Raw genomic sequence first — 23,470 nt, forward strand, 5'->3', positions numbered from 1 at the left:
TCCATAAAGCTTCCTTCCATCTACTGAAGAAACGGAAGTGTCTTTCTCTTCTCAATTGTAACTAGTTTACTTGGTGTAGAAGCTGGGGGTGGCAAGTGGATGACTGCTCTGTGCTAATCAACAAGTGTAGCACAGAGAGGGTCTGCACCATCAGGGGAGAGTCTGGCTCCCAACTAGTATTAATGCCATCTCCAAGCTAAGGAAGAAATTGGGTAACAGAGAAACTTATGACTGGAATCGAGGAGAACATTAACAACTATGTAAATAAAATTGAATACAATTTGGATGAAGTACTTAATTGAAAACTAAAACAATGAAAAACTCATCACAGGAATTAGTCAGAAGGATGTTTTAGCCATATAAGCTGAAATAGAGGATTAGGATAAAGGTTGGGATTCTTAGTTAAGTGAAAACACCTCCCCTGTATGTAAAGATGGAATTAAAAAGGAAAAAACCCAAATATTTTTTCCTGATTTGGCATTCTAAGATTGCATGCGGTCTTGAGGAAGACACTGCCATGGCTTCCTAGTCCTTCTGTCTCCTAAAAGAACGCCAGAGATCCTTGGAGCAAAAACAGTTAATTTCCTTTCCTTCCTTCTTAAAGGTCCCTTCTCTAGAAGAAGTTGTAACTGGATAAAAAGCTCCAACGCCCTGAGAAGCCAGGAGAGCCAGGTAAGAAGGAGCTTCTGACACAACTCCAGGAAACTGAAGTTTCCAGTCACCTCAGGAAAAGACAGACATTCCCTCTCTTTTATGTGGAACATGCTGTTGGGCAATGATTAGCCAAGTCATAAGCCAGAGGCTCCTACCTTTGGACTGTTTTCTCATTTTCCTTCATTGGTAAAACACCTAAAAGACCCACGTACCAAACCACGTTTAAGAAAAGTGTACCATTTCCGATTTGGAATCAGTCAGACGGGCCGGCCTAGGGGCTGCAAGCTCTTCAATTCTCGGGGTGCTGGGGTGCAGCAGGACTCAGGAGGTACCAAGAGCCGGGGCAGGTACCAGAGCACTGCCACTGAGCAGCTTCTCTGTGTCTCAGTCCCACTGTGAAAAGGGTAAGTAAAAGTACCTACTTCACTGAAATGCTGTGAAGGTTAAATGAGAAAACCCAGGCAAAGCCTTAATCACAATGCCTGGTATATGCTAAGGTAAAAAAAGTGAAGGTTTATTGACTTAATCAGAATTTTTGTTCAGCATATAACCATTATTATCACAGTAAATTCACTCCAGTTTTTATTTTATTATTTTAAGTCAAAGCTATTTGTGGTGAAATGTGCTTAGGAGGATTATCATGAAGAGGCAGATTTTCCAATCAGCTTTTCAACATTCTAAGATAAGCCAAGACCACTACCACTACTATATGGACAACAGCCTGGAAAATAAGACCTGAAGTATAGGTCAAGTCAACGTAAGGAGAAAAGATCAGTCAAATTATAAGAAAGTCCCTTTGATAAACAGGAAAACTGGAATAATTTTATTAGTGAAAAGGACACTATAAAGGAATAAAATGGCCAATTATTAAGTAATTCATTACTCTTACCTTTTCTTCTTTCTTACCCTGATTCTTATATACAAAGCATCACTCCATTATAGTTTATCCCAAATACTAACTGGCCAATCCCTTCTGAAATGATCGTACATATCATATCCAGCTTGTTCATCAAAGACTTAAGCTACTTTCAGTTGTCAGATTTCAGCATCTAGAACTCTCACAGACTGCTGTTGCTGAATTTCTCATATGTACAACCTATTTCAGCTCATTTTGATGCTAATCTTTCCTCCACAAAAAAAGGAGAAAGTCCTGAAGAAGTTTCTGTAGAAAGGCGTTCGGAGGATACTGAAGTGAGCCACTCATGAGTGAATCGGGCAGAAGCACCACAGACAAGGGCAGCAACTCTGGAAACCGGGTTTAAGAAAAGAGCTCCCAGGATGTATTTCATCTCAAACATCATGAACCAAAGGACACTGAGACGCTGCTGACCAACATCACTCCAGGGGACAAAAGGCACCTTTAAAGCACGAAGACAAGAGTGCACGGGTTGACAAACAACCTGCACGATTATCTACCTACTAAAAGCTGCTCAATGGCCCTGCCTCACCAGGAGTCCTCATCTGGAGTCCTGTCCTCTGGCAGCAGAAGGACCTGCCACTCCTCACCAGAGTCTGTTCAGTGCCAGCTGCCCAGTGAAAGGGAACAGCTGTGACGCTCCCCTTCTCTCCCTGAAAAACATGTGGAATACACCAATCTTGGTTTTGAGAACAAATCCTGTAAGTCATATCCCATGCCACAGTGTGTCTACTTTATGCTTATTTTCCTCCCAATTCACAGGGGTTTGACTTTCCAAATCACCTTGTAGAAAAACTCATTTTACACGTGTCATTTGACTTAGCAGGATCTCAAGTCTGAATCTACACACACACCTCACCTCATTCCTTAACAAATTTTGCTCCTGTTTGGATTATCTGATGCTGAAAAGGGAGAACAGTTTTGAAGTTAAAGGGACCACATCACTCACAATAAACCCTTTTGAAGAGGCCCAAACAAATCAACAAGGAAATCTCAACCTGGCTCTTTCTGGCTTTAAAGTGTAAGGGTTCCAGTTACTTTCCTTGAACCTGAAATAGATGATGATGATGAGGAAGGAAGAGCAAACGGCCACATGAAATACCTCACTGCACCTTAAGGTCTGGGGCTATGAAAACACAATCTTAAGTGTAATTAAATTGTGTTCATTTCAAGTACTTAAGTACAGGGCCACCCTCTGAATCAGAGGAAAGGCATGTGACCTTGGAATTTTTACCACATAATTTGGCAGCCTGCCCTCAGTTAACAGTGCACTGGGAGATTGTTAAATCACTCGAGATGAATCTCCAAAATGAAAGCTGTAAAAGCAATGGCTTTCCCATTAGTATACTGCTCCTGTTGTAAAACAGTGAAGACTTTATCGAATAAAGCAGTTATTCTCCACTGTGAACTTTATGGTGCTGAATGAAAGCTGCCTGTGCACTAAAGAGGACCCCACATTTAATGCACTTATAGGCTTGCTCTCCAGTGTGAATTTTCTCATGACTGGTAAGAGTTATTCTCTGACTAAAAGTTTTCCCACATTCATTACACACATAAGGTCGCTCTCCACTGTGAACTCTCTGATGTCGAATAAGGTGAGAGCTTTGTCTGAAGGACTTTCCACATTCAGTGCATTTGTAAGGTTTCTCTCCTGTGTGAATTCTCTTGTGTTGGATAAGGGATAAACGTGCACTGAAGGCTTTCTCACATTCATTGCATATGTAGGGTGTCTCTCCAGTGTGAACCCTCTGATGCTGAATAAATTGTGAATGCTGACTGAAGGCCTTGCCACACTCCTCACATTCATAAGGCTTCTCCCCCGTATGAATTCTGTGATGCTGGACGAGAGAGGAGCGGACGTTGAAGGCCTTCCCACAGTCACTGCACTCGTAGGGATTCTCTCCAGTGTGAATCCTTCGATGGCGGACGAGGTGTGCGCTCTGGCTGAAGGCTTTCCCACAGTCACCACACTCATAGGGTTTCTCTCCATTGTGTGTTCTCTCATGCTTAATTAGGGTGGATATCTGCCCAAAGGTTTTCCCACACTTGTTACACTCATAGGGTTTCTCTCCAGTGTGGCTCCTTTGATGCTGAATGAGGTGTGAGCCCTGGCTAAAGGCCTTCCCGCATTTGTGACACTCATAGGGCTTCTCACCATTATGGACTCTCTGATGTTGAACAAGGGAAGAGAGCACACTGAAGGCTTTATCACACTCATTACATTCATAGGGCTTCTCACCATTGTGTGTCCTTTGATGATGAATAAGATTAAAACTCTGGCTGAAGGCTTTTCCACACTCATTACACTCATAGGGTTTCTCTCCAGTGTGAATTCGCTGATGCTGAATCAGATGTCCCTTTTGGCTGAAGGTTTTCCCACACTCACTGCATCCATAAGGTTTTTCTCCAGTGTGAATTCTCTGATGCTGGATGAGGGACAGGCGAGCACTGAATGATTTTCCACACTCATTGCAAACGTAAGGCTTCTCTCCAGTATGAATTCTCTTGTGCTGAATGACTTGGGAGCGCTGACTGAAAGATTTTCCACATTCATTACACCTATAAGGTTTCTCTCCAGTGTGAATTCTCTGATGAACAGTAAGGGTTCGGTTCAGGCTAAAGGATTTCCCACATTCATTGCATTCATAGGGTTTTTCTCCTGTGTGAGTTCTCTGATGTTGAATGAGAGATAATCGTGCACTGAAGGCTTTGCCACACTCAGTACAGTTATAAGGTTTCTCTCCAGAATGAGTTCTCTCATGCTGAAAGAGGTGTGAGTGTCTACTGAAAGCCTTCCCACATTCCTTGCACTTGTATGGTTTCTCTCCACTATGAATTCTCTGATGATGAATCAGGTTAGAGCTATGACTAAAGGCTTTCCCACACTGATTACACTCATGAGGTTTCTGCCCCATATGAATTTTAAGATGTTGACTGTAAGATGAACGTGCACTGAAAGCTTTCCCACATTCACTGCATTCATAAGGTCTTTCTCCAGTGTAAGTGTTATGGAGCTGAATGAAATAGGAATGAGCCCTGAAAGATTTGCCACACTCAGCACAAGTGTGGGGCTTCTCTCCACAGTGAACTCTCTGATGTTGGCTGAGGACAGAGCAGTGGCGGGAAATTTTTCCACATCTACCACACTCACAGGGCTTCTCTCCAGAGTGACTTCTCTGATGCTGAGAAAGTGCTGTACTCAGGCTGAAAGGTACTCCACACTCAGTACACTCAAGGGATTTCTCTGGATTGTTAACCCTCTGATTCTCACTAAGAACTGAACTCTGCCTGGGCACTTTCACAAACACATCTGTCTGACAGGCTATTTCTCCTAGATGGAAACACTGGAGATTAATGAGGTCCTGACTTTCTTTAAAGTCATCCATACATGGCACATTCTGGTGGAGACTCTCCCCTCTAGATGCTCTATGAAATCCAAAAGAGTTTGGGTCTGCAGTGCAGTTTACCTCCACAGAACTGGATTTCTGGCCTTCCCCTCCAATAGGGGTTTTCCTACATGTCAATGTCACTGGCCTGGAATTGTTCTTCTGGGAGAAGGATTTCTTAAGTCTTTCCTCTGCAGATTTTCTCCAGCAATTCTTTAACTTTCCCTCAGTTTTACTCATCTCTTCAAAATCAGGTTCCTTGGAAATATTCCTTACATGTTCTTCTGATTTTGCTCTCTGGGATCCCACTGCTTTGGAAATTTCCTGTTTTGGAGTCAATCCCTTCTTTCCCGTCCGAGACTCAAAACCTGAAAGAATGAAGAAAAATTAGTTACTCGTATTTTACTGTGGGAGAAAGAATTAGAGAATAAATAGGAACATTTATATGAAACAACTATCTCCTAGGATGATAGTGAATTTTCAGAATGTAAAACCAAAAAACGACCTCACTAGGATGAGAAGAGGAAAGAGGGGAAGAGAAGCATGCTATCAGAGCAAGGAAGGCTGGTGTGGGAAGGAAGGAAGTAAGGAGAGAAGCCCAAGGTCTAGGCTTATATCTGGGCTAACTAGGCACGGACAGAGCAGGAACAGTGAGGCATGACCCGAGGGAAAAAGAGCTCTCAGAAAGGTGACGAGGGTGATGAGGAAGACTGCTGATCATGTCACTGCTCATACTCTGTAAACAAGGTATCTTCTTCTAGCTTACTTATAATAGATATTCAAATATTTGTTTAAAAACGAATGAGGGGCGCTTGGGTGGCTCAGTCGGTTAAGTGTCTGACTCTTGATTTCGACTCAGGTCATGATCTTGGGGTTATGAGATCAAGCCCTGCATTGAGCTCTATGCTCAGCAGGGAGTCTGTCTCTGCCTCTGCCCCGACCCCCTGAAATAAATGAATAAATCTTAAAAAAAAAAAAAAAAAGAATGATAAATGACTTATGATGAATAAAGTGTATACAGATTAATGGATACTGGAACAAATGATTTGATCTGGACAACTTGGCTTCACAGAAGCAAATCAGGGTGAATAGAGAATAGATACAAAGAAGCAACCTACTCATCCAAATAGCAGGTGCAGCACAAGGCAGAAAAGCTAAATGTGTGCAATAATCCACACCACACATTCCCAATGAATAAAAATACCTGAATATTTGTAAAAACTGTGATACAGATGAATTCTGAAATCCAATGAAAGGAAATTTACCAAAAACAAAACAAAACAAAACCCCAAACAAAACCACTGAATCATGTGGACACAAGGACTGTTGGAAGGATAACCAGGTCAGAACAGTGAGAGGGGAGCTCTGTTGTGAGACGCCACAGAGCACAATGGAACCTCTTTTTTGTACACTGCTTACTATTAGAGCTGTAACAGTCTGTTATCTTCAGACTGTTTAGCCAGACAAGGAAACAGCTGAAAATGTTGATTAGATGAGATCTAAAATTGGGCTAAGTCATTTTAACAGACTTCAGTGACCTACTCACTGTACTTCAAAGGGATTTACTTTACTATTTTTTACTATTTTTGACAAAGGCACAAAGGCAATACAAGTGGAGAAAGGATGGTTTTTTCAACAAATGGTGCTGGAACAACTGGACATCCACTTGTAAAAATTTTAACGTGGTTCCATAACTCATACCACACACAAAAATTAACTCAATATGATCACAGACCCAAGTACCTAAAATTTCTAAGTTACAAAATTTTCTTCTATAAGAAGAAAATGTCGGGCGCCTGGGTGGCTCAGATGGTTAAGCGTCTGCCTTCGGCTCAGGTCATGATCCCAGGGTCGTGGGATCGAGTCCCGCATCGGGCTCCCTGCTAGGCGGCGAGCCTGCTTCTCCCTCTGCCTCTGCCTCTCTCTCTCTCTCTGACTTTCATGAATAAATAAAACATTTATAAAAAAAAAAAAAATATATATATATATATATAAGAAGAAAATGTTTTGGATTAAGCAAAGTTTTCTTAGATATGACACCAAAAGCATAATCCATAAAAGAACAAACTGATGAACTGGACTTCATCAAAATTTAATAAAACTTCTACTCTTCAAAAGACACCGGTAAGAGAATAAAATGACAAGGCACAGTAAGAGAATATCTGTGCAAAGCATTTATCTGATAAAGGGCCTGTATCTAGAACATTCCTATGTTCAGAAAGCAACTCTTTAAAACTTAAGAGAACACAAACTGAGTTAAAAAATAAGCAAAGATATGAACAGACACTTCACCACTGAAAATACACAGACGGAAAATAAGATATTCAAAATGTTTAACTATTAGAGAAATTAAAAGTAAAAGTAAAACCACAATGAGACACCACTACACATTTATCAGAGCAGCTAAAATGAAAAAGACTGAGCACACCAAGTGTTGATGAGGATGTGGAGAAAATGGAACTCTCACCCATTGCTGGTGGGAATGTCAAATTGTGCAACCAGTTTGGAAAACATTCTGGCAGTTTCCTAAAAGTTAAATATACACCTACCATGTAATCCGGTCATGCTATTACTAGGTACTTATCCAAGAGAAAAGGAATGCATGGTCATACAAGGATCTGTACACAAATGTTCAGAGCAGCTTTATTTGTATTAACCCCAAACTGGAAACAACCCAAATGTCTGTCAACAAAATAGAAAAACAAATTGTGGCAAATCCATACAAAAAGAATACTAACCAAAATGAAAAAACGAGTTATTGATACATAAAGTAGATGAACATCAAAAGAATTATGTGCAGTCAAAAGATGTCAGACAAAAAAAAAGGGTACATGCTCTATGATTCCATTAATATAAAATTCTAGGAAATGTAATTCATATTGACAGCAGGTAGATCAGTAACTGCTTCATGGTAGAGATGGGAAGGGGTAAGAGGGAGGAATTACAGAGAGACAGCAGAAAACTTTTGGGGGTAATGGATATGTTTGCTACCTTGACTGTAGTGAATAGTTTCACACATACACACATAATGCAGAAATGTTACCAAACTGCACATGTTAAACATGCATGGCATATTATATGCTTAATATTCCTCAATAAAGCTGTTTCTAAGAGGAGAAGAACACATGGGGTGTGGAGCCGGCACGCCAGAGTCCAACCCAGCTCCGTTCCTGAGCAGTTGTGTGATCTCAGGCCAGCAAACAAATCTCTCTGTACCTCAGAGTTTCTTGGGTACCGGCTCTGCGAGGATACTGGAGGACTGCAGAAGTTGACTGTGTCAGCAAAGTGCTAGACGTGCACTGAGCACAAACGTCCAGGCGTCGCTAGCTGCTGTGGCAGCTGAGGACTCTGCTCCACTTCCTGTTTCCTATTCACATGCCCATATCCTTTGCTACACAGGAAGAAACTCTAGCTCATGTTTTTTTCCCAAGGCCCTGAATCAGCCTGGGAACTCTGAGTGAGCAATAGCAGGAGTGAGTCTGGGCAGAGGGCATGTCTCTGGATGGTCTTTCTAAGCAGCCAAGGCAGAGCTGGCCAGCAAGGCCTGAGAAGGATGGGTGACACAGAAGCAACTGGCAGGCAGCCAGGGCAGGGAGCCAGCTGCCCCAGAGAGATACCTGAGCTCTTTTCTGGGATTGAGAGAGCATTTTCTGGGTAAGGGAAACATGAACTCATTTATGGGTATAGAATAGGGGTGTTAACAGAAAGAAAAGAGAGGTAGAAATGGAGAAGAGGGAGAGCAAAGCTCTGGTGTGACAAAAGATGTGGTCCAGAGCTCATAGAGAAGGGCCTGGCAAAGTGGCAGCACCTGCCAGCATGGGCAGGAGAGCACAACAGCATTCCTGGAGACTCACTTTCACTCCTGTGACTCCGGATCCAGCCCTCCTCAATTTTCGGTGAGTATGGGGCCCATGGCTCTTCCCCCTTCTCCAGCCTGGAGATGACATCAGGTTTGGAACCTTGAAGTCCTGCTCCAGAGAAAGGAAGCAAGGCTGACAATTCATCCAAGTCCAGGGCAGAATGGCCCCATGGGCAGCACCTGTGTCCCGTTCATGACCTCCCCTGCCACCTGTCTGTAAACCAAGGAGACAGATGCAGGCCTCTTCCCTAGCTGAAGAAAAGTTAAACCCAGCTCTTTTGGGGTCCAAGGATAAGGGACAGAGTTGGTGCCTGAACACATCACGCTAGAAGACTCAGAGTCTTGGTGTTGACGTCCACAAGGACTAAAGGGAAGTAGCATATTCTGGTGTAAGGCAGGGCTTGAAACCAAATGGATTCAAATCCTAGATCTGCTCCTGACTGCCTGTGTGAACTTAAGAAAGTGACGATATCTATCAGCCTCAGATTCAACTATAAACCATTTAACCCAACACCAACCTTGAAGATGCATTACGATTAACTTGGGATGTGAATATACTTAGGGTTCAATGAATGATATTCTTCTTCCGTATTTCCTACAAGGCAATTGGGGGAGTCTGTGGCGCTGCCTGTCCTCTCCTCTGTGCACACCAGGCTTTCCTGGGACCAAGGTCAGAAATGCCTTGTGTTTGGGCCCAGAGGGTGAGATGCCTCTGAGCCTTGAGCCTAACTCTAGTTCTGTTCATGAGCAAGGAAACCAGAGCTGAACTTCAGAAAGAGTCTTACCCAGTGAGATCAGGTTTCTGTAGGTCTCCAGCATCACATTACTGTAGAGGCCCCTCTGAGCAGGGCCCAGACAGCCCCACTCCTCCCGGGAGAGGAACACAGCCACGTCCTCAAAGGAAACTAAGACCTGGAACGACAATATCTTGTTGCAACCCCAGGGTCAGGCCCAGGGTGGCTCATGATGTGCAAAACCCCTTTGAATGCATGTACCAGCCTGCTGTCCTCACAAGAGTGGGCTCTTTGAGACCAGCACCATTTTGACTTGTCTCTGTCTGCCCAACCCCTGCCCTCTACTATGCCTTGTGCAGGGATTGGGAAGACATTGTGCAGCATATTTCAGGGACTTGAACTCAGGGACAGAGGACATTGGTGAAGACAGGGAGCCATCTACCCGCTGGGACCAGCCCCTCATAGACAGAACCGTGGAGAGACTCTAGCCAAGAAAAGGCTAAGTCTACAGAGATACCTCCATGAGGACCACTCACCTGGGGCCCAGCAGGAAGGAGCTGCTTGACAGCCATCATTGGATCTCTTAGCTTGCCCCAGGAGGCGGGCGAAACTGCAGGGAGAGGGAAGACTGTAATGGAGTGTGACCAGCCTGCTTTTCACAGCAACACTGAGCCTTCTGTGCCTGGATCTCAAGAGGTCTATGGCAACAGAGACCAAGTTTGGGGCTACCAGGAAGCTCTGGGAAGGGCAGATGGACTAAACACCCAGTGGTCTCTGAGACTATATCCCCTTGTCCACCATGAGGCTTCCCCAGCAGCTCCTGGTACAAACAGCATCCTAAGGCCACCACGTGATGGCCCCAGCAGTGCACCGGAGTAGACAATAGGCTGCATCTCAGGTCCACCTTGGAGGTCCTGGAGAGTGGGCACACAGCTGAGGACAAGCAATCCAGGCTCCTACTCTAAGATGGTGCACAAACAAGTAGGGAGGTTGACAGACAAAATGCCTGTGTCAGGTGATGCTAAGGGACAGAAAGAACGAACAGCATGAGGGCAGCAGCTGGTGGTAGGAGATATTTTACACAGGGTGGCCAGAGAAGGCAACTTTGATAAAGCAACACCAAAGCAGAGGTCTAGATGGAGTGAGGGCAGACACTATGTGGATATTAGGGGAGATACATCCCAGGAAGGGGAATGCAAAAGTGCAAAGGTTCTGAAGTGATGGCCCACTTGATGTGTTCAAGTTAAGGGCAAGGAGGCCAGAGAGTGGAGTAGGGGAGGGCAAGAGAGAGGAGGGTGGGGTGCCTCATAGGCTATAGAACTTGTGCTCTTACTCTGAGTTGGGAAGCATCTGGAAGATCTGGGCAGTGATATGACCTGCCATGTGGCTTCTCCAGCTGCTGCTTTGAGAACAGACTAGGGGTGGAAGTGGGGAGTGTAAGGATTTAACAGGAAAACCAGTTGGAAGGCTCTAGCAATAATCCACCAGAGATGACAGTATCTTGGACCAGAGTGGTGGGAGCAGGTGATAAGTGATCAGATTCTAGATGCATTTCAAAGGTATAGTCAACAGGATTTGCTGAGGAATTAGGTCTGGGATGAGACACCAAGATTTTTGCACCAAGCTACTGAGATGATGAAACTTCCATTCACTCTAAAGGATAAGACTTGCATCTGAAGGGTAAAAATTAAAAGCTGTTTTTGTACATGTTGTATTTAGGATGCCCATTAGATTTACAAGTGGAGAATCAGAGCTTTTGGATATATAGGTCCAAAATTCAAGAGAAAGGCTGAAGCTGGCTGGGTGTATTGGGAACTAGCAGTATATTTATGACATTTGGAACCACCCATCCGGTTTTACTTTAGGCTGACAGCTGACATGAGGGCTATCCCTCCCAGGAAAACCTTCCCAAACAGCCTCTGATACAAAGGCATCTCCCACCTCCACAGCCCCCGACCCCAGGCAAACGAAACGTGTATCACAAGTGGACCTGCATTCTGCCTTTGCTTCCAGACTGACCGGGAGGCATGTACCACTGCTGCTGGAAGCGTGGCCTGAATCCCAATCTTGAACACACCACCTGCTGGTGCAAACGCCTCAGGGAAGTGACTTGAGTCTCTACACGGACTTAAAATGAGACTTATCCTAAGTGACTATTTTGAGAATTTAATGAAGAAAACGTATAAGGTGTTTTGTATGGTGTTGGCAAACCACAAACAGGAGGCTGTAAGTAAGCCTTAATTACTACCATTGAGGCGATGCTTCCTGAGCACCCACCGAATGAATGAACGAATGCTCCGGAAAATGATCTCCCGCCCGTCCGCTTTCAGCCCCAGCAACCGAGGCCCCTTCCCAGACAGCGTTCACAACTCCATCCTTTCCCCTCCTCTGCGCCCGCTGTGTGCAGGGCACTTTCCTCTTTCTGAGGAAAGCACGATCTGATTCATCCCCTGACCAAGCCCCAACTTCGCCCCCTCGCTGAGGCCTTCCCCATCCGCGCGGCCGCCCCGCCTCGGCGTCCTGCGGCGCCGGGACCCCCACCCCGCGACCTTTGCGCGGGGGGCCTCCGCCGGTCCCCCGCCCGCCTCTCACCCCACGCGCCGGCGCTCCACACTCCACGCCGCCTCCGCGCGCGCTCGGGGCCCCTGTCCGCGCTCCCCGGGGCCGTTCCGACGCCTCCGCGCCCACCGCACTACTTCCGACTCACTCGCCGCGGGCTCGGGTGGAGGTGCGGCTCGCAGACGCCAGACCGCCGGAGCCCGAGCGGCCGGACAGGAAGTGCCCGCCCTGAACTTCCGCCGCGCCCTCCAGCTCGCCACCAATCGGATGCCCGTTTCCGGCGGCCGCTCTAGCCGCTCAGAAGATTCTGTGCTACTGGCAAGTTCCTGGGTCCTGGTCCCGACTTTGGTGCGCCAAGTAGACCGGTCTGGTGAGAAATGTTAGAAGTTCTCGAGAGAGTGGGAACTATTATCAGTCGGAAACTCATAAAGAAAGGAAAAGGGGCAGAGAAGGAATAAATGAAGGTGAAACAAAATATTTTATTTTTCTTACTCCTAATTAAAAGATTATTGTTTTACAAAGTAATAATAGCAATAGTATATTGGATAATTATAGCACATGGATGAGTAAAATGAATGACAGCAGTGTCATAAGGGATGGGAGGGAGGAACTGGGAATAATTGGTTATAAGTACCTATGCTACCTACGAAGCACTATAGTGTTACTTGAAAGCGGACTCAGATTAATTGTAAATATATATTGCAACCATGAAAATATTTTTCAAAGAAGTATAAATAATATGCTAAATACGAGAAAAATTGGAATTAAATAAAATGCTCAGTTAAACCAGAGAAGGCGGAAACAGAGGGAAAGATTTTATTTATTTATTTATTATTTATTTATTTATTTATTTTTTAAGTAGGCTTCACGCCCAATGTGGGCTTGAACTCACCATTCTGAGATCAAGAGTCAACATGCTCTCCCGACTGAACCAGCCAGGCACCCTGGGAAATATATATATTTTTTAAAGAAACAAATGCAATGAATAAAAAAACAGTTACAAACATGGTACATATTAATCCACACTCTTCTCAAGGTCACATGGAACAGTCACCAAGATAAACCACATTCTGAGCCATAGAACACATCTTAGCAAATTTAAAATGATAGAAATCATACAAAACATGGTCTCAAACCACAATGAAATTAAGCTAGACATCAATGACAGAAAGATAGCTAGATAATCCCAAAATATTTGGAGACTAACCAATACACATGTAAAAAACACATGGTCAAAAAAAGTCTCAAAATTTTAAAAATATTTTAGAGGTTAAGATCCAAATTATAAAAATTTGTGGATATCAACAAACAGATTCTAAAGTTTGTAAGGAAAGTCAAAAGACCCAGAACAGCCAACACAATACTGAAGAACAGCAAAATCTAAGCACTGATTCTACCCAACTTTAAAACACTCTATAAAGCTACAGTAATCAAGACAGTGTGGTATTGGTGAAAGAAGAGACAAATAGACTAATGGAACAGAATAGAGAGCCCAGAAATAGACTCCTACAAATATGGTCAATTGATCTTTGATAAAGGAGAAAAGGCTGTTAATGGAGAAAAGATAATCTTTTTCAATATATTGTACTGGAACAATTGGACATCCACATCAAAGAAAATTTTTAGACATAGATGTTACACTTTCCACAAAAACTAATTCAGAATGGATCTTAGAGCTAACTAGGTGTTTAGTTTGTTTTTAATAACACCTAGGAAGACTCAAAGTTCTAATCAAGGTGACCTTGAAATAAAAATCAGAGGGGCTGGCTGAGATAAGATTGTAATTTAGTATCTTCTCCAGGCTGCTCCTGTATGTTCCTTGTTCCAGCATAGCATCAGTCATCTTTCCATGGAACTCTGGTTTCTTGTATTGGAGAATGGTATTAGAAATCAAGATCTGGGTGCCAAGTATGCTCATTGCCAGTGAATTGTCATTGCTTCTAGGTCATCTCAGCTGACACAGCAAGGAATTACATATGTGTATACTAATCTATATACACACATATAAATATTTCTATACATATCTGTATTTATATTAAGCTAAACCTGATATTTCCAACTCTAATCCATTGCTGCATGGATCGTTCTAGTCTTTCTCCCTTGCTTGTCTGTGATCTCCCACTTCAACAGTAAGAAATCTGGCTCTTCTGTCACCCATTTATTTAATTGTTCAGTTCCAGTAGATATGTACAGTGGACTCTCACTTTTTATGTATCTCATCTGTTTTTCTGGATTTCTATCTTTTCTTACTATAGTACTTCCTTCTACAAAAGAATAAGTGATTTCAGAAAAGGCTCACTGTGCCTGAGAATTTGTTTATTGCACCATCACTTTATTTTTTTTTAAATACGGGCTTGAACTCACGTCCCTGATCAAGACCTGAGCTGAGATCAAGAGTCAGATGCTTAACCAACTGAACCACCCAGGGGTCCCCCCATCACTTTTTTTTTAAGTAGACTTTTTAGGGGCACCTGGGTGGCTCAGTTGGTTAAGTGACTGCCTTCGGCTCAGGTCATGATCCCAGGGTCCTGGGATTGAACCCAGAATAGGGCTCTCTGCTCAGCGGGGAGTCTGCTTCTCCCTCTCCCTCTGTTCCTCTCCCCTGCTCGTTCTCTCACTCTCTCTCTCCCCTCCTGTCTCCCAAATAAATAAATAAAACAAACAACCCCCCCCTGCTGTTTAGTTTTAAGTTTACAGCAAAATTAAGCAAAAGGTAGGGAGATTTCCCATGCACCCCCTGCTCCCACATATGAACAGCCTTCCCTACTATCAAATTCCCACACTAGAGTCGAACATTTGCATTTATTTATTTTTTATTTTTATTATTTCTTTTTTTTAAAGATTTTATTTATTTATTTGACAGAGACAGAGACAGCAAGAGCAGGAACACAAGCAGGGGGAGTGGGAGAGGGAGAAGCAGGCCTCCCGCTGAGCAGGGAGCCCGATGCGGGGCTCAATCCCAGAATCCTGGGACCATGACCTGAGCTGAAGGCAGACGCCCAACGACTGAGCCACCCAGGCGCCCCTATTTTTATTATTTCTTGAAGATTTTATTTATTTATTTGAGAGAGCGCGAGTGAGAGATCACAAACATGGGGAGCAGCAGAGAGAGAAGGAGAAGCAGACTCCCTGCTGATCAGGGAGCCAGATGCGGGTCTTGATCCCAGGACCCTGGGATCATGACCTGAGCCAAAGGCAGCTGCTTAACTGACTGAGTCACCCAGGTGCCCCTATTTATTTATTTTTAAGTTAAGTAGGCTCCATGCCCAACATGGGGCTTGAACTCACAACCGCGAGATCGAGTCACATGCTCCACCAACAGAGCCAGCCAGGCACCCCTAGAGTCAAACATTTGTACAATCTATGAACATACATTGACACATCATTCTCACCCAAAAGTCCATAGTTTACATTAGGGTTCACTCGTGCTGTTGTACATTCTATGGGTTTTGAAAACTGTATAATGATATGTATCTACCATTAGAATGTTGTACAGAATAGTTTCACCGCCCTAAAAGATCCTCTGTGCTTCAACTATTCATCTTGTACTATCACTTTATTTGTTAATTTTTACATTTATTTATTTTCTATTTTTTAGAGAGGGGGGAAGAGAGAGCATGTGAATGGGGTGGGGGGAGAGGCAGAGAGAGAGAGGGAGAAAGGTAATCTTAACCAGGCTCCACACTCAGCACGAGCCCAATGTAGGGCTGGATCTCACCACCTGAGATCATGACCTGAGCCAAAGTCAAGTACACTCAACTATCTGAGCCACCCAGACATCCCTGTACCATCACTTAAAATGATAGCCCAAGTTTACCCCAAGTATAAAAATTTAGGTGCAAAATTATTTTCTTTCAACGTTATGATTATATTATTTTATTGTTTTCTTGTTTCCAGTATCATTATTGACAAGTCTGATGTTAATTAAAATATTTTCTTTTGTAAGTAATAATCTCTGCCTAAAAGCTTTTGAGATATCATTTTTTCTTTTTATATTCTTAAATTTCACTACAGTGTGTCTAGTGCATGTGTTTTTTCTTTCTTTCATGTTTAACACTCAAGGAGCCATTTTAGTCTGAGGTTGCTGATCCTTTATTCCAAGTCACTTTAAAAATATTTCTGTCTTCCATTTATTTTTTCCTTTAAATGTCATTTTGATACTTCTATTTTCATCTTTTATATCACCCAATTTTTTTTTTTCTTTTTTAAGTAGGCTCCGCACCCAGCATGGAGCCCAGCACAGGGCTTGAACTCAGGACGCTGAGATCAAGACCTGAGCTGAGATCAAGAGTTGTACACTTAACTGGCTGAGCCACCCAGGTGCCCCGGCACTAGTCTTTGGAAAGAACTTATTTCCTATAGCTGGAATCACCTGATGTTAGGGCTGTGGCCATCAAGAAGGTGGTATAGAATACTCAGGGTTAACTAGGTTCTGGTGACTCCTAACATAACTCCACTGGACTGCATGCTGCTAGGATTGTGTTTGCGTGTATCAGCCTGCTATGGGCCGAATTGTGTCTCTCCCCCAACCCCAGAAGTCCTAGTCCCAGTACATCAGAATATGACCTAATTTGGAAATAAGATCATTGTAGATATAATTAGTTAAGATGAGGTCATACTGAAGTAGGGTGGACTCCAATTTGATGTCCTTGTAAGAAGATAGCCATCTGAAGACAGACACAGGGAGAAGATCATGGGAAGACCAGGGCTGATATTGGAGTTATACAAGCCAAGGAATGCCAAAGACTGCCAGAAAACCACCAGAAATTAGGAAGAGGCAAGAAAGGATTTTCGTATAGGTTTGAGAGAGAGCATGGCCCTGTTAACAGCTTGGATCTGTACTCTTACCCTCCAGAGTTGTGAAAAATATATTCCTATTGCTTTAAGCCACATGGTTTGTGGCACTCTGCTATGGCAGCCCCAGGTGGCCAATATATATTTTCACAGTGGTGAGGGCACAGGTAGCGATCTTCCCAAAGGCAGTGAGATGGGGGAGTTTCCCACCATCCCCCTTCCACCAGGGCTCACTACCCCAGGGTTTCAGTTCTCTCCAAACCTTTCCTCTCCCAAGATAGTTCTCACAGCACTTACTTTTGCCCTCCAGTGCCATATACTTTTTGTTTACTTCTGTGGTGTGAAAGTAAGATCTTGGACTCAGAATTTAGAATTAGACTGTGCTTCTAACCAAAAATATACATGTAGAAAGAAAATGGGCTCCCAGTCAGACATTGGGAGGTCGCCACACCTGTTTCTTAGTTCATCAAAATGATGTTACTTTTACACACAGCTACAATCTAAGACAAACCCCCTTCCCCAAGAATGCCTTATGGTCAGTAGAGGTAGTGTCTTGTGACATTTGTATGGAGAAAGGAATCACTCAAGTAACAGGGGAGTGGGCTTCCTGACAGTAAGATCACGAACAGGAGACCTTACGTGACTTGCAGGGCTGGGGTGGGGTTGGGGGGAAGCCGTCTTGGTAGACATAAATTAACACACTTCAAAAAGACTGTTTGAAAGGGGACCTGATATTACATCTTTAAAAGGGGAAAGTATATTTTTTAAGATTGTATTTATTTATTTGAGGTGGGGAGCGGCAGAGGAAGAGGGAGAGAGAGTCTTTTTTTTTTTTTTTTTTTTTTAATTTTGTGTACTTCAATAGGTAGTAATAGTCTCAAAAATCTTTCTCTTCATCAGATGTTTGATCCCCTTGCAAAACTTTTGGCCTTTGAGCTTGAACGTGGAGATTTACTCCATCAAGAATATGATTTTCTTGTAGTGCATTCTGAAGTTCTTCTGAAGAAAACTGAATCCAACCCATACGTCTGTGAAATCCAGTCTCTTTGTCAAAAGGTGCAGTGCACTTTCGTTCATGGCCAAACTGTGCAAAGTGTAGGAGAGAGAGTCTTTTTTTTTTTTTTTAAAGATTTTATTTATTTGACAGAGAGAGACACAGCGAGAGAGGGAACACAAGCAGGGAGAGTGGGAGAGGAGAAGCAGGCTTCCCGCCGAGCAGGGAGCCTGATGCGGGGCTCGATCCTAGGACCCTGGGATCATGACCTGAGCCGAAGGCAGATGCTTAACGACTGAGCCACCCAGGCGCCCCAGAGAGAGAATCTTAAGCAGACTACACTGAGTGCGGAGCCTGATGCCGGGCTTGATCTCACGACCCTGAGATCATGACCTGAGCTAAAACCAAGAGTCGGATGCTTAACCGACTGCGGCACCCAGGCGTCCAGGGGAATAATTTTTTTCAGGAAAACATTATAAAAATTTATCACTTGTTGAGAATTTAACTTTCTCTTACAGGTAACATGACATGTTCTACAAATTATGAGGGCAGATCTTATTCACTGACATCTGAGGTAGTTTTCTTCTATTCCTAGTTTGTTGAGTGTTTTCATGATGAAATGTGTTAAATTTTGTCAAATGCTTTATCTGCCTTGTGATGATTATGTGGTTTTCCCCTTAATTTTGTGTATGTGGTGTTTTACATTGAACAATTTTTATATGTGGAACCATACTTGCATTCCAGGAGTAAATCCCATTGATTATTGTGTATAATCCTTTTATTATGCTTTTGAATTCAGTTTGCTAAAATTTTGTTGAGGATTTTTGCATAAATGTTCATAAAGGATATTGGCCTATAGTTTTATTTTCTTGTTAGTATTTTTTTCTGGCTTTGGTATCAGGGTAACACTGGCCTCGGAATGAGTTATAAAGTGTACCCTCCTCAGTTTTTTATAAAAGTTGATCCTCGAGGGAGGATTGATACTAGTTTTTCTTTTTTCCTTTTTTTAAAAGATTTTATTTATTTATTTGACAGAGAGAGAGATAGCGAGAGCAGGAACACAAGCAGGGGGAGTGGGAGAGGGAGAAGCAGGCTTCCTGCCGAGCAGGGAGCCCGATGTGGGACTCGATCCCAGGACCCTGGGATCATGACCTGAGCTGAAGGCAGACGCTTAACGACTGAGCCACCCAGGCGCCCGATACTAGTTTTTCTTTAAATGTTTGGTAAAATTCACCAGTGACACCATGAGGTCCAGGGCTTTCTTTGTCAGGAGATTTTTATTTTATATTTCATTTTTAAAAAATATTTGTTTCTGATTCAGTCTTTATTAGTTATAGGTCTATTCAGATCAGAAAATTTTCATTTAGCCTTGGTAGGTTCCGAGTTTCCAGAAATTTCATTTCATCTAGGTTATCCAATCCATATTTGTTGGTATATAATTTTTCATAGTACTCTCCTATGCTTTTTATGTAGAATTGGTAGTAATGTCCCAATTTTCATTTCTGATTTTAGTAATTTGAGTCTTCTCTACTTTTTCCTTAGTCCATCTACCTAAAGGTTTGTCTCTCTTGTTAATCTTTCAAAGAAACATGTTTAATTTTCTCTATTGTTTTTCTACTCTCTGTTTCATTTGTCTGCTCTAATTTTTATTATTTCCTTCCTCCAGAGCTAGTTTTGGGTTTAGTTTTGGTTCTTGTCTTATTCCTTCTGGTTTGTAATTTGGAGACTTTCTTGTTTTCTAATGTAAGCATTTATAGCTATACATCTCTCCCTTAACACTGCCTTCATTATGTCCCATAAGTTTTGGTATTCTTTTACATTCATTCATCTTTAAGTATTTGCCAATTTCTCTTGTGGTTTCTTCTTTTATCCATTGGTTATTTAACAGTATGTTGTTTAATTTCCACAAGTTTGTTAATTTTCCAGTTTTATTTCTGTTACTGATTTCTAACTTCATTCTATTGAGGTCAGAGAAGATAACTTTGAATATCTACCTTTTAAAATCTATTGAGATTTTTATTTTTTTTTAAGATTTTATTTATTTGACAGAGAGAGACACAGCGAGAGAGGGAACATAAGCAGGGGGAGTGGGAGAGGGAGAAGCAGACTTCCCGCCGAGCAGAGAGCCCGATGCGGGGCTCGATCCCAGGACCCTGGGATCATGACCTGAGCCGAAGGCAGACGCTTAACGACTGAGCCACCCAGGCGCCCCTAAAATCTACTGAGATTTAATTTGTGTTCTAACATATAGTCTAGCCTGGAAAATGTCCCATGTATACTTGAGAACATGTAGAGGTTTGTTGGGTAGAGCGTTCTATATATGTCTGTTAGATCTAGCTGGTATTTTTGTTTTTAAATCCTCTACTTTCTTCTGTCTGTTCTATCCATTATTGAAAGTAGGGTATTGAAGTCTCCAACTATTATTGTACCACTGTCTATTTCTCTCTTTAATTCTGTCAGCTTTTGCTTCATATATTTGATGGGTCTGTTGTTAGGTGCATAAATGTTTATAACTCTTATAACTTCTTTCTGTATTTAACCTTTTATTAATGTTAATATATTAATAATGTCCTTCTATGCCTCCTGTAAACTTTTTTTGACTTAAAGTCTGTTTTGTCTGATATTAGTACAGTCATCTGCTATCTTTTGATTACTATTTGCATGGAATATCTTTTTCCATCCTTTCACTTCCATCTATTTGTATCTTTGGATCTAAAATGAACCCTTGTAGGTAGCATATAGTTTGATCATGTATTTTTATCCATTCTGCCAATCTTTGTCCTTTGATTGGAGAATGTAATCCATTCAGATTTAAGTAACTATTGATAAAGAGGGACTTCTGTCATTTTGCTATTTATTTTCTATGCCTTATAGCTTTTTTGTCCCTCATTTTCTGTATTACTTCTTCTTTTGTGTGTTTATCTTTTGTAGTAAAATCCCTTTCTCACTTCCTATTGCATATATTTTATAACTATTTGTTGTTACCATTGGAATTACATTTAATATCTTGAAGTTATAACACTCTAATTTGAATTTACACCAGTTAAACCTCAATAAAAGAAAAGCTCTGCTCTTTTACAGCTCTATCCCCATCCCTTTGGTTGTCAGTATCACAGTTACATCTTTATACCCTGTGTGCCTCAAAACATGAACTAAGAATTATCTTAAATGCACTGAACTCTTAAATTACATAGAGAACAAAATTTAGAGTTTAAAACCAAAGTTACAATAACACTAGCTTTCAGACTAATAGCTGAGTTTGTAAAAAAAAAAAAAAAAAAGTTTCTTGAATCAAGTGGACAGCAAAAAGTAGAGTTACAAACCATTGTTACAATACTAGCTTTTATAATTGCCCATGTATTTACCTTTACTGAAATATGTATTTCTTCATGACTTCAAGTTACTGTCTGGTGCCCCTTCATTTCACCCTGCAGGACTCCCTTCAGCATTTCTTGCAGAGCAGGTCTAGTGGTAACAAACCCCCTCAAGCTTTTGTGTATCTGGGAATGTTTTAATTTTACTTCACTTTTGGACTGTTTGCCAGATATAGGGTTCTTCGATGACTTTTTTTTTTTTTTTCTTTCTTTTAGCACCTTGAATATATTGGCCCACTGCCTTCTGGGCTCCAAAGTTTCTGATGAGAAATCTGCTAGTAATCTTACTGAGGATCTCTTGTACACAATGAGTCACTTCTCTTCTGCTCCTTTCAAGATTCTCTTCACCCAGCCAGAATTACTCTGATTATTATTTCCCAACGAACACAGAAGGCATCACAGGCTCCCTCCACCGCTGCAGCCCTGACTGCCTCCCTGCTTGAGACCAGTCCCTTGTTGAGGCGCTGAAACCCATCTCTGCTCCATCCAGTCCACCTGTTCCAGCAACTACCAGGAGGGTTTCTAGAAGTGGGGTGGGAGTAGGGGGGAGTTGTCCAATGGAGTGAGTGGTTAGGTAAGATGATTGCCATGGAACTGACCAGACTGACCAAAATGGTCATTCGGGTAATGTCGGATTGCTGCCCTTGGAAACTGACCTTTCTTTTTGACTTGTTGACTTTTACTTGTAGGGGAAACACAGTCATGGAAATCCGAAAATATATAGCTCTTTCTCACTTCCCTTCCTCATTTCACTTAGCCCACCTGCTGGATGGTGGGAGATTTGCTGGGCAGACCCCGAGGTAGGGCTTAAGTAGGTTACCGCGGCTCCCCGACGCAGCCCGGCTCCCTGGTTCCTCAGCCTGGCCGGGCTCCCCAGCCCCACGCTTTACCTCCACCTTCTCTCCGGTGCACTGGGGCTGGGACTCGCGGGACCTGTCGGAGGTGACCTGGCCCTCCGCGTCTCCACCCTGGAAGCCCGTCCCATTCTGGCCGCAGCTAGGGAGCCCCAAAACAGACCTGGGCCGGCCCTACCCGCGTCGGTCTGGGGACGTGGCCGCACCCCGATTCCTGCGCCGCCCCTAGGTAACACTAACCGTAGCCTTCTGAACCCGCTCTGGCGGCGAGGGGGACTCGGCTACCGGTCCTCTTCTGGACCCGCTGTCCACCTCCAGGTTTCCTCCGAGTCTCCTATGCTCCTGTGTCTCTGGTTCTTTAATTGCCCCCAGTAAACAGGGCGGCCATGGATCTTTATTCTCCACCGTCCCCTCAAAGGTAGCAGCCACGGATCCTGCCCGTCCTGAGTCCCCGATAAACAAAGCCCCGGGAGTTTCTCTCCGTCCCGTGCCCGCAAGAAACAAGGCCCCGAGATAGCTCCCTGTTCTCTGCCGTCCCTTCCCGTCCTCTGCCCCCAATGAACATGGCGGTGTGTCCTTGTCCGTCCTGTGCCCCCAACAAACATGGGCCGAAGTACCTTCCGCCGGAAGTCTGGCGCAACGGCTGCTGGGTCAGCTTTCTAGTTCGGGCTTTTGGTGGGAGCCCGAAAAGTTGAACTAACACCAATAAAGGTCATCTCCGCAGGTTTTAACGAAGTCATTGTGATTGGATTGATTGTTCCCAGCCTCCTCAGCTGCACGTTCTAATCTCAAAATTACATCTACAGGTGACGAAACTCCACGGTGTTGATTCCAACTGGTTTCAGTCTTAGAGGCAGCCATACTTGCAAGTTCTGGGGTCTCTTTATATTGCCCCTCCCTGCTAACTGCATTTTTAGTGCCGTGATCAGGAACAACTAAGGATAGCCTGAAACATTTAACAATGCACATATCGTGTTGTGTGACAAAAGGGCAAAAGAAAGTGGATTACTAACCCTAACCTTTGGGCAGCTACACCAGTTATGTCATGAATTTGCTGACTGGATGGGAGTGATAAACCAGAACGTCCCTGAGGCTGTGGGAAAAGCCCAGCGGCTTCTGGCATGTGGACCAGGCTCTTCTCTGGTGGCCCTTAGATGACTCCAACAGCTAGGCAAGTTAGTGAATTAAAGGGAGTGTTCAGAATAGTTTGGAAGGAGGTTGGTATTGGTGAGTATTATTGCCCAGGACCATGTGAGGACAGGAGATGAGAGGGACCAGGAGGCTGAGCGGTAGGAAAGGGAAGTGGGAGGAGGGAAGTGCAGGTGCCCTTTCCTCTGTGCTGCCTC

At 43.3% G+C, this 23,470-nt stretch overlaps 1 protein-coding gene and 1 long non-coding RNA gene across 3 annotated transcripts; one reads left to right on the forward strand and one right to left on the reverse strand.

The window, feature by feature from the left end:
* Nucleotides 1-1,171: 1,171 nt before the first annotated feature.
* On the reverse strand, nt 1,172-12,605 carry LOC116639487 (zinc finger protein 252). 2 transcript variants are annotated; one of them, XM_032415907.1, is made up of 5 exons: nt 12,142-12,604; nt 10,086-10,159; nt 9,601-9,727; nt 8,811-8,924; nt 1,172-5,324 (listed from the first exon to the last, which is right to left on the reverse strand). In XM_032415907.1, exons 2-5 carry the CDS (start codon nt 10,122-10,124, stop codon nt 2,962-2,964), a joined length of 2,643 nt encoding a protein of 880 aa, XP_032271798.1. In that variant the 5' UTR covers nt 10,125-10,159; nt 12,142-12,604; the 3' UTR covers nt 1,172-2,961. The 2 variants fall into 2 exon arrangements, with proteins under 2 accessions (XP_032271798.1, XP_032271799.1); XM_032415908.1 differs by lacking the exons at nt 8,811-8,924; nt 9,601-9,727; nt 10,086-10,159 and having other exon boundaries at nt 12,142-12,605.
* Nucleotides 12,606-17,762: 5,157 nt separating this feature from the next.
* Nucleotides 17,763-22,677, forward strand: LOC116639488. Its single transcript, XR_004300853.1, has 3 exons — nt 17,763-17,958; nt 18,415-18,470; nt 21,487-22,677. It is a non-coding gene; the product is annotated as an uncharacterized LOC116639488 (long non-coding RNA).
* The last annotated feature ends 793 nt before the right edge of the window (nt 22,678-23,470 follow it).

The sequence above is a fragment of the Phoca vitulina genome, unplaced genomic scaffold, assembly GCF_004348235.1.
Source record: "Phoca vitulina isolate PV1807 unplaced genomic scaffold, GSC_HSeal_1.0 scaffold18, whole genome shotgun sequence".
Taxonomy (NCBI): Eukaryota; Metazoa; Chordata; class Mammalia; order Carnivora; family Phocidae; genus Phoca; species Phoca vitulina.

Excerpts from the sequence above, each read along its gene's own strand:
- LOC116639487 (XM_032415907.1), bottom strand. The coding sequence starts at position 10,124 with ATGATGGCTGTCAAGCAGCTCCTTCCTGCTGGGCCCCAG. Across the intron at positions 9,728-10,085 it reads TCCTTCCTGCTGGGCCCCAG|GTCTTAGTTTCCTTTGAGGA; the intron begins GTGAGTGGTCCT and ends TTGTCGTTCCAG. Across the intron at positions 8,925-9,600 it reads CAGAAACCTGATCTCACTGG|GACTTCAAGGTTCCAAACCT; the intron begins GTAAGACTCTTT and ends TCTCTGGAGCAG.